Source organism: Oncorhynchus kisutch, linkage group LG16 (genome assembly GCF_002021735.2).
Source record: "Oncorhynchus kisutch isolate 150728-3 linkage group LG16, Okis_V2, whole genome shotgun sequence".
Classification (NCBI taxonomy): Eukaryota; Metazoa; Chordata; class Actinopteri; order Salmoniformes; family Salmonidae; genus Oncorhynchus; species Oncorhynchus kisutch.
Genome location: NC_034189.2, coordinates 30,562,263 through 30,576,921, shown reverse-complemented (window position 1 = coordinate 30,576,921; position 14,659 = coordinate 30,562,263). Strand labels below are relative to the sequence as shown.

Genomic DNA, 14,659 nt, shown 5'->3' with positions numbered 1-14,659 from the left:
ATGGTAGCAAAAACTAACTAGCAGAAATTGTTAACATGTTACAAATGATTTAAACACACTTTGCTGTAGCCTACTATTTACTAGTTAACAAAAAATTATGTATGTCTTATAAAAATATATTCACCCCACCCAGTATCGTATTAAAAACTTACCAGAAAGCATGTAGTCCTTGGCTTCTGAGCCAAGTGTAGTAGTGTGGGCTCAATAGCATCTCATTAGTTTGCAAGATCTTGAGAATCAGCTGTACACATGATGGAAGAGTGCACTGCACATGTGATGGAAGAATGCACTGTGCATGCAGAGGGTTGCAATTCCATTGAATTGGAGATAGTTTAACCCAAATATGCCACAATACCTAGAATTGCCTTATGTTTATCCCACAAAAAAAGTTTCACTGTTATAAGCTAACTTTTTTATGAACAAGTCTCTGAATGTCCTTGAGTGGCCCAGCCAGAGTCCGGACTTGAACCCAAACAAACATCTCTTGAGAGACCTGAAAATAGCTGTGCAGCGACGCTCCCCATCCAACCTGACAGAGCTTGAGAGGATCTACAGAGAAGAATGGGAGAAACTCCCCAAATACAGGTGTGCCAAGTTTGTAGCATCATACCCAAGAAGACTCGAGGCTGTAATTGCTGCCAAATGTGCTTCAACAAAGTACTAAGTAAATAGGATATTTCCATTTTTTTAAATTTTAATACAATTGCAAAAATGTATTAAAATCTGTTTTTGCTTTGTCATTATGGGACATTGTGTGAAGATTGATGGGGTGGAAAAAATTATTTAATCAATTTTAGAATAAGGCTGTAACGTAACAAAATGGGGAAAAAGTCAAGGGGTCTGAACACTTTCCGAATGCACTGTATACATTATATGATCCCATAATATGATCAATGGTTGAATAATTGAAATGACCATCATTCCCAGATCCCAGACTGTAGACCTACCCATCGACTCAAGATGGAACTTTGTATCCATTCACTGATTGTTATAATATACAAAATAATTCACCTGAGCTCCTTACACGGGTCTTCCTTGGCTGTCTGACACAGCTGGGACACCTGTCACCATCTGATCCTGCTAAGACTTGATGAGCATAGTATTGTATACTGACTGTGCACCATGGCAGTGTAGTCTGTAGAACTATTTATACCATGTAAGTGTGGAAAATAGAGAATTATCTAGGGAAACTGACAGATCAATAACGTTACATTACTATACTGACTCTAATAAAAACTCACATTGTGCTGTCAAAAAACGTCAGAATATCAGTCTTCAATCATTTGGCAGTTGATTTCATAATTTGATTCAGGTCTAGCATGATTGAGGCAAAAATAATAGCTAAAGTCAGTGAGCTAGCTAGCTGACGTCTCTAATGGTACATCAACTGATGAAAACTAGCCAGGTGAATTTACTTCTGTTGAAATGGGACAAAAAGGCTACAAAACATTCCCATACACACAACAGCTGTTAAGATACAGCTACCTGACAGATAGAGAGACTAAAGATGCACTGGCTGTGGTAGCTACTAGCTAGCTAGTTCATTCTCTTCAGACAGAACTTCAGTGTAGAGGGGATGAAACATTACTGGAACTAACGTTACATGTCAGTTACACTACTAGCTCAGCACTGGAAATAAATGTTTTTTTTATTCTGTGTAGTCAAACAGCAGTTACCTTGCCAGCTACATCAGTCAAATAAAGAGTAGATTGTTTCTGTTCAGCTTGCTTTTACATGGTGAGAAAAGCTTGCTGTGCATGGTGAGAAAAAGCTCACCACGCACAGAGACAGCAGCTGCAGACAGCAGCACTGTACCTTTCAGACTTCACACAGCCTGTCCGCACGCTCTGTCGGGTCCAAGTGGTCCTAAATTCAGCCATCCGAAACCGCCAAACAACCTACCCGAGGGCTCTGAGGCGTCCGCATGGTCCTAAAGCACACCGATGCCGCTTTTAGTATCACAGTGCATTAATAAAACTGGGGGGACAAAAATGCAATTTTAGAATGTGGGGGTGGGGGTCATGTCCCCCCATCCCCAATGAAAGTTCCGCCCCTGGATGCAATGGTGTCTTTCACTAATTAGGTGACTGAAAGCATTTCATATTCAGAATCATTGAGCTTCACTAATCACACTGTACATATCAAAGCTGAGGTTGTAGCCTATTATGGTCTTTTGAGAAATAATAGAATAAGGACATGTAGAATAAACTGAACATTTATTATAAATGTGAAAACATAACTCATAAATGTATTTATGCATTTATGAACATGCAAGTCATTTTGCATGACAAATATTCCCCTATCACAGCAATTGTGTTTGATCACATTCTTTCATTCCTGTGTGTGTCAGTGTGTGTGCGCTTATTCGTTAGCGTGTCTTCCCGTGTATCCTCTCCTCTCCCTCACTGCGCTGTATGTTTGGTGTGCTCCAGTTTCTCCTTCACCCCGGTACACTTCAGTAAGAGCTCTGCGTACCTCTCCTCTAGGCCATCTGAGGCATGCACCTTCTCCTCAAAGTCCCTCAGAAGGGTATCGTTGCCCAGCAGGCCAGGTTCTCCATGCGGAGGCCGTCCCTGGCCTACTTGGTCTTGGTCAGCACGTCCTGGCCACCACCGCCTCCTCGTCGGCCTGGTTCTCCATCTGCACAAACTGGAGCTTTTCCTTCACGTGGGCCAGTACCTGGACAGTGCTGGTGATCTTCTTGCACAGTTTGAGGAACTCCTTGTTGCGCTCCTCTATCTTCTCGTTCTTGTATGCCTGGTTCTCGATCTTCATCTGCTCGAAGTCGATGAGGTGCAGGTCCTCGACAAACTCCTCCTTGCAATCCACCTTCTCCTGGCTCTGCTGCCGCAGCTCCTCGGCCTGCTGCTTGTCCGCCTCCACGTCACGCCGGTGCTACCACTTCAGGTCCTCCATGATGGCTATTTACTTCTGGTAGCGCTGCTCCTGGTCAGACACGGACTTCTCCTACTTAGGACGTGCGTCGTAACCCGTCTTCTTGCGGACATACTCCACCCGCTTGATCCGGAGCTGACCTCTGACCTGGCTCTGTTTCTCCTTCTCCACCTGCAGGTCTATGAAGAAGTTAATGTAGTCTTCGTAGTCGATGCTGGGGCCTTACTTTTCTTCAACCTGAACAGGACTGCGGGAGCTCCCTCTCGTGGGTCCCTGGGTCTAGTTTGGCCGGTCCGTTTTCATCATCGTCGTTATCGTCGCCATTTTTGAGTGTAAAACTCCACTCGCGGGAGAGAGGCTTCATCTCCGGGCCCTTTCCCTCAATGTCTAGCTCGTGGGTAGGTTTGCTTATGTGGGTGACTCATCTCTAGCGCCTGGCTGAAATGCTGCTGAGTTCCCTCCCTCTGTCTCAGTGTAACTGATGTGAAATGGCTCGCTAGTTAGCGCTGCGCGCTAGTAACGTGTCAATGTGGGTGACTCATCTCTAGCGCCTGGCTGAAATGCGGCTGAGTTCCCTCCCTCTGTCTCAGTGTAACTGATGTGAAATGGCTCGCTAGTTAGCGCTGCGCGCTAGTAACGTGTCAATCGGTGACGTTCAATTGGTGCCCTGCAAGGGCAGCGGCTTTTGTGGGGCGATAGGTAAAGATGCTTTGCGAGTGACTGTTGTCGATGAGTGCAGAGGTTCCCTGGTTCAAGCCCAGGTTGGGGCGAGGAGAGCAATGGAAGCAACATCAGTTGAGGTGCAATCTGTTTCCTGTTCAGGTGAGGCTTTATCAGACTCCACTAACCCGCCCTCCTCATCTGCAGAGGTATCAGCTTTATTCTTACTGTCATCAACATTAGGGGATTTGCCCTCCTCCGAGGGCTCTACAGCTTGTGTCTTCTGGAGTTGTTCATTGTTCCTCAGCTCTGTGTTTTCAGGGCTATATGATTGGACCCAGGGTCATTGTCTTGTTGCTCTGCCTCCGCATCCATGGGAATGTAGTATTCCTGACAAAAAAAAAGCTAGAAAATCACATAAGTATGTCAATGAAGTCAATGAACTGAGCATGTAAGCCAATCACAGGCGTTTGCGCCAAGCGTATCAATATTAATGAGACGCAGTTGTGAGACTCCAGTACGCATGCCCTCCCCGCGCGACACTGCTGCTTCCAACAACAAGCAAGAAGCCAGCAACATGGCCGACCTAGGAAAGAAGTACTGCGTAAACTGCCTTGCAGACGTTACGAATCTGAGACTTCGCTGTACTGACTGCCCAGATATCGAACTGTGTCCGGAATGCTTCTCCGCGGGTGCAGAAATCGGTAATCATCGGCGATGGCACGGTTATCAGCAAGTCGACGGCGGGCGCTTCACACTCTGGGGTCCCGAAGCGGAGGGAGGATGGACTAGCAGGGAAGAGCAGTCGCTACTCGATGCGATCGAGCAATATGGCTTTGGAAACTGGGTATTTCAATTTATAGCCTACTTGTCTCATAGCTAGCTAGCTAGAATACAAACACAGGCATAAAATGTTATAGGTTAAATGTGAATTAATAAACTTAGACTGTGTTATTTTTCATGAGTATCTCCGAATACATTGGACAATACATTGGACAACTTCAGACTGACAGCCATGTCCTGTCGAGAGTTGGCAATATCGATGCAACTCTGCAAGCCTTGAAATCCACCTTGTTTTTGCCCTGATTACAACTAGCTAGCTAAATTGTTATAGTGCATATATATGTGCAAACCCGCACATTGCAAACCCGCACTGCATTATGAAAACGTTTAGTTTAATGTAGGCTAGTCATCTATTAAAAGGTTGTATGTATCGCCTATCAACGGATTTCAACACACGTATGGTAATAATGTATAGCAATGCATGCAGTGTCTGTCTGTCTAGATGCTTGCAGTGATGTATTCCTATATGTGTAACTATCTGCATTTTATGAGGGAGAAAAAAAAGCATCCCCCCAAGTAACACTCTGCCCTGTGTGTGTGTGTTGTCTTTCAGGAGGACATGGCCACTCACGTGGGGGCGTCTCGGACCCCCCAGGAAGTCATGGACCACTACGTCAGAATGTACATTCACGGCAACCTGGGCAAGGCCTGCGTCCCCGAAAGTATCCCCAACCGGGTAACGGACCACACCTGTCCCAGCGGTGCCCCCCTGTCCCCCAGCCTCACCACCCCCCTGCCCCCGCTGGACGTGACCCTGGGCGAGCAGCAGCAGCTGGGCTATATGCCCCTTCGCGACGACTACGAAATCGAGTATGACCAGGAGGCAGAGAAGCTCATCAGCGGCCTGTCAGTCAACTACGACGATGAAGACGTGGAGATTGAAATGAAGCGGGCGCACGTGGACATGTACGTGCGCAAGCTGCGGGAGCGTCAGCGCCGCAAGAATGTGGCCCGCGACTATAACCTGGTTCCCGTCTTCCTTGGGCGAGATAAGAAGGACAAGGAGAAGCCAGGCACGCTGGGAGTTGTAGGTGGCGGGGGTAGTGTTGGCGCCGTCGGAGTGGGAGGAGGAGTAGTGGGGACCCTTCTGATGCTGACCAATCCCATTGTGACGCCGGGAGCTGCAGCCGTTCCTACAGTGCCAAAGCGTAAGATCACCAAGGAGGAGAAGGAGCAGCGGGTCAAGTTACGGGGGATGTGCCAGTTCATGGCTCTGCGGGAGTTTGAGGACTTCTTTGACAACATACACAAGGAGCGCGTGCTGCGAGTCAAGGTACGAGAGCTGCAACGATACCGCCGCAACGGCATCGCACGACTGGACGAGTCGGCCGAGTACGAGTCGGCGCGGCACAAACGGGAGAAACGCAAGGAGAACAAGAGTGTGGCTACCTCCAAAACAGGCCGAGGCGGCGGGCTCGGCACTGGGGGAGGAGGGGGGGGGCTTGGAGGAGGGGCGGGAGGTGTAGGAGTGGGCGGTGGCGCCATCAAAGAGGAGGGCAAGGAAGGCGAGTTTGCGGCCATTGAGAACCTGTCCGGCTTTGAACTGCTCTCGGACCGGGAGAAGGTGCTGTGTAACACGCTCAACCTCAGCCCCACGCGCTACCTGACCGTCAAGACCATCATCATCAAGGACCACCTTCAGAAGCGCCAGGGCATCACCTCCAAAAGCCGCCTGCCAGGCTACTTGGACAAGGTGCTCAAGAAACGCATCCTCAGCTTCCTCACAGAGAGCGGCTGGATATCCCGAGACATGTCCTAACAGTCCATCGGGTTTGTAGGAACTGGACCTGGGCAGTGTCCTAACAATGTGTGTATGGAGTTTGTGGGGACTGAGGATTACAGAAGGATCATGACTCTGTTCTCCGTTGGATTGTTGCGTCTCCGTGTGTCTTGTTAGAAACGATGTGAGATTTGCACTCGTAAGCTCCACATAGACCAAGCTATTGGATTTTACCACCTTTTGTCTCGTTTTGTCCAACGTCATCGACCACAGGACTGTTTGTGAATATGTACATTGCAAAGAATAAGGATTTCCACTTTCTTAAAAAAAATAACGTTTGTATACCATTTACAGGGGAGGGATGAACAGATATATATTTTTGCATTTGAATCCATATGAATGATAATGTATTCGTATGGGTAGATGATACAGGGTCTTTGTATTGAAACTCCAGTGAAGGATCGCCTAATGCTGCTGGGCAAACCAGACAACACTGTCTTCAAAGCTGTTCTCAAAGTATAAATTGTTACATATAGTTTGCCTCCAGCTTCTTTGTAGCCTGGTCCCAAATTAGTTGGTGCTGTCTAGCCAACTCCTATGGTCATTGACCAGACAACACCAACAGATCTGGGACCAGGCTAGCTTCCTTTAGGTCAGGATGTAGTTTTGGAGAGCACAAGTTAGTGCCTATTCAAACAGCAATACAGTCACACTGTGCTGGAACGCAGGGGGTATATCATCTTATTCTTCCCATGAAGAGATGAAGGCCGGCAAAGCATACAGGAGTCAGTATTTGGCAGCTAACGCTCTCGTAGAGTACTGCAGTAATCCCCGTTTTGACTCTTGTCAAAACTTTGTGGCTGTCTAACTTAGGATGGCAGGCTCAGAATTAGCACTATGAGAGGAATAGCCTAACTTCTCAACTATTCTGTTCCATCCCCTGCACAATTTCTGATTCTAGTAGGCTGTTCACTAAGATAAGAAAAGTATGAACTTTTAAATGTTTATATATGGGCATTAACCAATGACATGTGTACAATCCTTAAGCACAAATCAAAAATCTCTTGTTTGCCAAATGAGCATATAGGCTATCACTAGTTTTTTTTACTACCCTGTTCCATCACAGGTTTATGTTTGCCAGTTTGGATGTTATGGTGTAAAACCGTATGATGGCCTGTCAGACAGTTTTTTTAAAACTTCTTAATGAATATGTGGTGCATGATTATTGTCTTCTTATCACCGGTTGCTTGCTGTTTTTGTTTGCCAGTGTGTCACTTATTCAAAGGGAGTAAAGTCATATTTAAATGTTTTGAAGACCTGCTACATTTGCTCCATCTAACTTCCTGGTTCATTGTTTTTATTTTTTATTTTTTTACAGTCACAGCATTCATATAGGCTACTGTACACATCACATGGCCTTGCCAAGTACAATGGCCTTGCCAAGTACAATATCAAAGTGCAGGAATAATCTGGTAGAGTAAAGGGACGACTGCCTCAGAAAAGCTTGGTTGCTGTTAGACATTGATGTTTTCCATTGACATCAAATGTGTTTGTTCCCAGCACAGGTACTTTGAAGTGTCCACTGGCACCTTATCTTTCTGACGTCCAGTTAGCCTGTTTTAACATGGACAAGGTGAACTACTGCAGGGATATAAATGTGGTTTGGGTGTAGAGAAACAGTGTTGAGGAGTATCAAGTTTGACGCTGGGAAGTAGATGTAATGATCGCAGACCAGCGGAGGACAGGCTCCTCCTATAGCTCCTCCCACCAGGCTCCTCTGTCACACGTACAGGCCTTGGTGTTATCCCCACCATAGTACATTTGATCATACCACAGAAGTAATAAAAGCAATATTTTTTATTTATGCTTCCTCATAAGCTTGAAAGTATCCAGACACTGACAAGGCCCCTGGGTTCTCGCATCGCCTACCTGAAGATTTCTATTTGTCGCAAAAACTGTCACGGTTTACAATCAAAGACTAGATTAACTCCTTATCTGGTTTAAAGAGAAAACAACTGTTTTTGAACCATAACGGCATCATCTATGATTTCTTTTCACTTTCCTCTGCGGTGTCGAGGGCTTTTGTGCGTGTCGATCAGAGAGGTGGCAGGAGAGCGCCATTTAAATGTAAATGGCATTTTGAATCGGTTGATGAGGAGAGTTGGAATACAAAAGTGGGGTTGAGGCTGGGAGAGCGAGGAGTGGGCGTAAGAAGTAGTGGAGTGTTCAAGCTCGATCTGTCAAAGCATAGATTTAGTTTTGTGCTGCTTCTTGTTCTATTTTACACCCTCCGCCTCTCCCTGTCCATGTACTGACTCTTGGATCTTGGCGCTTTTTACTGATAGGGATTTTGCCATAAAACGAAAGCCCCATTCCTCACTGCTGTTTCTGCTGCAGGGAGCCAGTTGCCCTGTGTTCAGAGGTGGAGCTGGCTGGTCAGCCCAGTGTTATATTTATTAGAGAACATGAAATAATAATTTCTTATTGGACAAGGCCAGGTAGTCCCTCCCTGCTTCACCCTATTGTCTTCCATTTGGTGCCTACAGAATGAGACCCGGGCTATGGTAAGAAGTCAGCATGAGAGGTCAGAGTTCAGTCTAGGCGAGAACCTCTAAAGTTGACAGTGCCTATTGTCAGTGTCATTTAATTTCCTGTCAAAGCTAGTAACTACTTCAACCATTGTCATTATAAAAAGTTCAAAGACATTAATACACACAGCCTGCTTCCCATAGCCTTGTTTAATAATCAGGGTGTGCCATTGCTGTGCCAAACCATTTTACCTATGGCACAGATTTCATGACCGAGGGAAACGCAGTTAAGCTAAAGCTTCCCATCAGTAGATGGCATTCTCAATTGTTTCAGCCTCTTTTTCTGTTATTTATGTTCAAAAGATAACATATTTTATAGGTGGTTAAAATTACACTTTTGTTGTTCTATGAAACATTACCATTTTATGAGCATACTGGAGTGTTTTGTCTGTTTTTGCATGTGAAGCCAAGTGTTTTAAATGATGTAAGTAGTACATTTTGGTTAAATGGCTTGATTAAAAATGATTTTCACTTTAATTGTTTCTAAACATCAAGACTTTATGAGGGTGGGGAGAAAGGTTTTATTTTATTTCTGCAAAAACATTTGACCAAATGTACATGATTTTTTGTAAGAATTTGAAAATGAACATATTAATACTGACCTGTGAAATGTACAGTATTTTATTGCAGTTACTTTTTATAACAAATCTTCAATATGCGAGTGAGAACCATTCTAAGCCTTTTGCGTGTGTTGTCGTAGCATGCTGTTAAACTGTTCATGTGCATCAGTAGTATGCTTAGGAAGTCAAAGCATTTGTTGACAATTCAGTGGTTGAAAATGTTGAGGGGGAATTTTTGATGGCCCATTCTTTGTGGTTGCACAGGACATAGTAGGTTTTGTATTAAAAGTGCAAATACTTTATACTTCTATGGCTTCCTTGGTTAACTTTTACAGCATCGGGTGTTAGGTATGTGGTAATATCGCTGATAGTTTGAGTGTTCTACATTTATGAAGCCTTCTACCTACAGGGTAATAGTCAAATTGGAAAGCAATAAAATCAGGGGACTTCTGATACAAAGTAAATCTGTTTATTTAAATGCTGCTGTGGCACTCACTCAACAGGACAACTATAATGTTCAGTTCAAATAGTTATTGGATAAACTCAAAAATCGGTATTATGCCATCTATCCTAGACCATCAAGTCAACATCTGCCAAAGCAGTGATGTACAGTGAAGTCCGGAATGATTACGTCAGAGGTTCAACATCATGTTGCTTATCTCAGGTGAATCTGTAATCAATTTGACCAGAGCATTTCTGACTCATTTTGACAGCCAGTCAGTGTCCTACTGTACTATTGTAGCTGAACAATAATCCATTTGTCTAGACATCATTTCTGAACATTAAGTATACAGTACATGTAAGTGTTCCTGGAAGCAATACTAAAACATCAATATACAGGGTTAAGTTGTGCCAAAGACAAAAATGTCATTTTAAATTCAATTGTATGAGAGTTATGATAGTGATGACAGTTGTCTATAATCAATGAGATCCATTACATTCTCCCATCCATAACACAATAATTACAATGACTGGACAAAGAGATGAATGGAATCTGACCCCGATGACAAATACGACAGAAATAACTTGCATGAAACTGGTTCTGTGCTCTACATGCCATTACAAGTGTTACTTCTGTTAAAACATATTTGCTCCCGGCATATACATGGGCTCTGTCCCAATTATCTACCCTTCTCCCAAAGTATAAACTTGCACACTCCCTGTCATGGATTTAAAGACAGTGTAAACTCCCTCCAGCCAATGCTTATACCAATCCAATGCTTTTTAATTCATGACGGGGAGTGAGCAAGTGCACACTTCCGGAGAAGGGTGGAGAGTCAATATGCACAGTCAAAACAGGCTGTGTGATGATGTCGTCCATGGTAACGATATCAGATCGAGTTGGATTCCTGCCTCTGAGGCAACGTTAGGTGGTTGGGGAGGGGGCTCTGACCAGCCTGCTGTACCCAAGGCGATCCGTCGCCCAGGCAACAACAAAAACAACATCACGGTCACACTGAATCTCTTTTTTTTAAGGGGCTTTGGCCACGCCTACCAGTGCCGGCCGGAGGGTGCGCCCATGGAGCTTGTAGCCCACCTTGGTTACTATGGCGACCGTGCCAGGCTCTTTACCCTCCACGGGGGCGTGAAATAGAGCCTCATGCTCATAGGGGTCAAACTTCTGCCCTCCGTCGGGGTTGAGCTTGAACAGGCCGTGCTTGGCGAAGACCTTCTGGATCTGCGTCTCTGTCATCACCAGGCCATCGTACAGGTTCTTCAGGTGGGGGTTCTTCTGAGAGGTCACCTCCTCCTTGGGCACACTGTCCGTCGCCTTCTCCAAGATGTCTGCCACCTCCAGCAGGTCTTTGCAGAAGCCTTGGATTCCTGATAGGTGTGGGAAGAAAAGAGAGATCCATTCTGTATTCTGAAAACATAGACTGAACACCACAACATCATGCAATATACCTACATATTAACGTCATACTGTGTTCCTTGCTGTCAATGAACCAAAATTAAAATACCACCTATAAGTATGTCTGTCTGCTGTGTCCAATGCACTGGTGAGACAAATAAATATGCAAACATTAACTCACCATATTTCTTTGCGTCTTCCACCATCTTCTGACTCCTCGTCCTGAGGTTCTCCATGTCTGCCAGAGAGCGTGTGTACTTGTCCTGTAGACCGAGAAAACCACACTAATTCTGAGACCATACAGAGACCCCATGAGCAGATATTTTTCTCAAAGCTCTTCTGACTTAAGAATTCAGCCAGGATGACATCACAGCAACAGTGTATATATGAGTCTATGTATACCTTCCAATGTCCATACTAGTATACCACTAAGAATGTAATCAGGCTTCATTCTAGGTAGTATTTTGTTTTTATTTTATTATTTAACTAGGCAAGTCAGTCAAGAACTAATTCTTACTTACAATGACAGCCTACCCCGGCCAAACCCTAACCCAGATGACGCTGCGCCCATTGTGCACCGCCCTATGGGACCCCAATCACAGCCTGTTGTGATACAGCCGAGAATCGAACCAGGGTCTGTAGTGACACTTCTAGCACTGAGATGCAGTGCCTTAACCTCTGTACCACTAGCATGGAGCTAGCATGGATGTTGGAACCGAGTCTATGTAGTGGCTGGTGGAGTGACCCAGGAGTAGGGTGAAGATCCCCCTCCTAGACACTGATCTTGGGCCAGTGTTGCGTTTCCCCCTAATGCTTAAGGTTGGATTGGGGGAGGGGAAGCTTATCCTAGATCTGTACCTAGGGAAACTTCACCCTGGAGCCAGACTCACCGTGACCTCCTTAAGCTGCTCCTCCAGCTGACCCTTCTCCTCAACCAAGGCCTTTTCTGCAGGGCTCAGCTCAGCCTTCTGGTCCTCTTCCGACCCCTGGCCACTCTTCTGATGAGCTGCTGTGCATAGGAGCCGCGGGGATGCCCTAACAGAACAGAGAGAAATGGGTTAGATACACAACAGAACTTCAGCAGTTTACGCAGTGGTCAGTTTAGTTCATTGGTATTCTTGTAAATTAATGTAAGTGTGTAGCAATGGTTGCAACTAGTTTATGGTATATGCGTCATCGGGCAAATCGTTAATTGGTGGCACATGCCTTAAATGTTTCCTCCCCTTGGCGTTTTAGTATGTAAGCCATCTGACTTGGCAGCATTGTGACTAGCTGAGCATAACGTTAAACCTGCTAACGTTAGTTCATGAAATCAAGGTTGTTTAACTGGCTAACGTTAGCTAGCCAGCTACGTTAGTAGATTGAGTTAGCTATGCTAGTGAATTTTAACGGCTTCATAGGATTCAACTATTTCTATGTTCAACATTTCATTCAGTTTGCTTTCCTATAAGAAATGTGCTCCCATTATGAAAGCAGCATATGACAGGTTGAAAAGTTATTTAGCTAGCATGCGCCATGGGTGATAGCAAATGACACAAGCTAGCTAGTTACTTTACAAACGACAACGTTACAATTATCTGAACAAACATCTTATAAAGCACACTCAATGTATTACCTTAGTAATGAAGGCGATGCCGCAACATAGTAACTCTGTCTTACAGCACGTACACACCAGCTCGCCATTTTCAGTGATAACACAAGCTGAAGGAGCCGAGTAGCCCCAACGGCAAGACCGTGAGGTCGAGCCAATCACAAATCAGAAAGAGACGAAATTAGTAGTCGCGTCCAATCAACGGTGGTATATAGAATGACGTTTTCCTGTAGTTTGGTTGAGGTGAAGTTTAAGGTCGAACACTTTGCACGTGACCAAGGACAGAATTAGTTTGTTTTGTAAACTGAAGGTTGTCCCTATTTTGTAACTTTTGGCAGCGATGTATCAAACCCATCCCTGTCATTACAATGTTGGCTGGATAGGGCAATGATGATGATTACTGTGGTGATGCTGATGATGATCAGTAAGTTGGCCTGAGGCTATAATCACATATGCATATGAACATTGCTTTTAATTCCTAATAAAAATATAACACCACCTAGCGTTCCTCTTGAATTTAAAATTGGACGGCAAGTCTGTCCCTTTAACAATGTTTTATCCCCAAGGAGCCGTGAGAGTTTACACTAAACACAATGTGACAAAGTATTTGCCCCCTTTCTCTATTTTTGCATATCTTTTTTGATAGTGAATGTTATCAGATCTTCAAACAACATCTAATATTACATAAAGGGAACCTGAGTTTACAAATATTTATTTAACAAAGTTATGCAACATCCAATTGCCCTGTTAGAAAAAGTAATTTCCCCCTTACACTCAATAACTGGTTGTGCCACCTTTAGCTGCAATGACTGCAACCAAACGCTTCCTGTAGCTGTTTAATCAGTCTCTCACGTCCCTGTGGATGAATTTCGGCCCACTCTTGCATGCAGAAGTGCTTTAACTCAACAACATTTGTCAGTTTTCAAGCATTAACTCCTCGTTTCAAGTCTTAATTGGGATTAGGTCTGGACTTTGACTAGGCCATTCCAAATATTGAAACATGTAGGTTTTTAGCCATTTTCATGTAGACTTGTATTGTGTGTTTTGGATCATTGTCTTGCTGCATGACCCAGCTGCACTTCAGCTTCAGCTCACATACGGATGGGCCTGACATTATCCTGTAGAATTCTCTGATACAGAGCACAATTCATGGTTCCTTCTATTAAGGCAAGTTGTCCAGGTCCTGAGGCAGCAAAGCATCCCCAAACCATCACACTACCACCACCATGCTTGAACGTTGGTATGAGATTCTCACTGTGGAATGCAGCGTTTGGTTTTCGCCAGAAATGATGGAGCCCATCTTGTTCAAAAAGTTAGCTCAAGTTTAACAAAAAAAAGCACCTGGTAGCACCTGGATGATCATCAAGACTCTTGGAAGAATTTTCTATGGACAGATGAGTCAAAAGTAGAACTTTCTTGACGACAAGGGTCCCATTATGCAAAAATAGAGAAATTCGGAAAGGGGTGAAATACATTTTAACGGTACTGCATGTCTCGTTACAGTTAACAAACCATGGAGACTTGCCATTACACATTTCATACAACTAGTCTGAAACTCCTCCAGGCAATGTTCATCTTAACTGACAAACCTCAAAGACCTTCCTTTGCTTCACAGGAGTAGCTCAGAATTTAAAAAAAACAACAGAAGAACGATTGTAAAAAATCTCTGCAGCAGGTATTGTTTGTCAGATGCAAAACGTTAGCACAAAAATCAGAGTAATTTTATGGCAATGAGAAGTGGCCTTCAGAGTGCATCTGACTGTCAAGATGGGGCATTGTATTGTACATCAGAAGTCAGCATGTGGGAGATCTGGATGATAGACAAGTTTCCCACAGTTGGAGGGCTGTTCAAGTGGATTTTTCCCAGTCATATGTATAAATTCCCACTTCCCACTTGGTTACAAACACAGCATTATTGCAGTTTGTTACATCAGAATTGCTCCCCAGGGA

General features: G+C 44.5%; 2 protein-coding genes across 2 annotated transcripts; one reads left to right on the top strand and one right to left on the bottom strand.

Annotated features, from left to right (window-relative positions):
• Positions 1-1,636: 1,636 nt before the first annotated feature.
• On the top strand, positions 1,637-9,566 carry LOC109906615 (transcriptional adapter 2-beta-like). The gene is made up of 2 exons (XM_020504413.2): positions 1,637-4,402; positions 4,952-9,566. The coding sequence occupies exons 1-2, from the start codon at positions 4,049-4,051 to the stop codon at positions 6,155-6,157; spliced, it is 1,560 nt and encodes a 519-aa protein (XP_020360002.2). The 5' UTR covers positions 1,637-4,048; the 3' UTR covers positions 6,158-9,566.
• A 153-nt stretch (positions 9,567-9,719) lies between these two features.
• LOC109906616 (grpE protein homolog 1, mitochondrial-like) lies at positions 9,720-13,153 on the bottom strand. Its single transcript, XM_020504414.2, has 4 exons — positions 12,734-13,153; positions 12,009-12,153; positions 11,300-11,381; positions 9,720-11,090 (listed from the first exon to the last, which is right to left on the bottom strand). The coding sequence occupies exons 1-4, from the start codon at positions 12,799-12,801 to the stop codon at positions 10,738-10,740; spliced, it is 648 nt and encodes a 215-aa protein (XP_020360003.1). The 5' UTR covers positions 12,802-13,153; the 3' UTR covers positions 9,720-10,737.
• Between the last annotated feature and the right edge of the window lie 1,506 nt (positions 13,154-14,659).

Coding starts and splice junctions, on each gene's coding strand:
- LOC109906615 (XM_020504413.2), top strand. CDS start 4,049: ATGAGACGCAGTTGTGAGACTCCAGTACGCATGCCCTCCCCGCGCGAC. Junction 4,403..4,951: donor AATATGGCTTTGGAAACTGG/GTATTTCAATTT, acceptor GTTGTCTTTCAG/GAGGACATGGCCACTCACGT.
- LOC109906616 (XM_020504414.2), bottom strand. CDS start 12,801: ATGGCGAGCTGGTGTGTACGTGCTGTAAGACAGAGTTACTATGTTGCG. Junction 12,154..12,733: donor GCATCGCCTTCATTACTAAG/GTAATACATTGA, acceptor CTGTTCTGTTAG/GGCATCCCCGCGGCTCCTAT. Junction 11,382..12,008: donor AGCAGCTTAAGGAGGTCACG/GTGAGTCTGGCT, acceptor CTCGGTCTACAG/GACAAGTACACACGCTCTCT.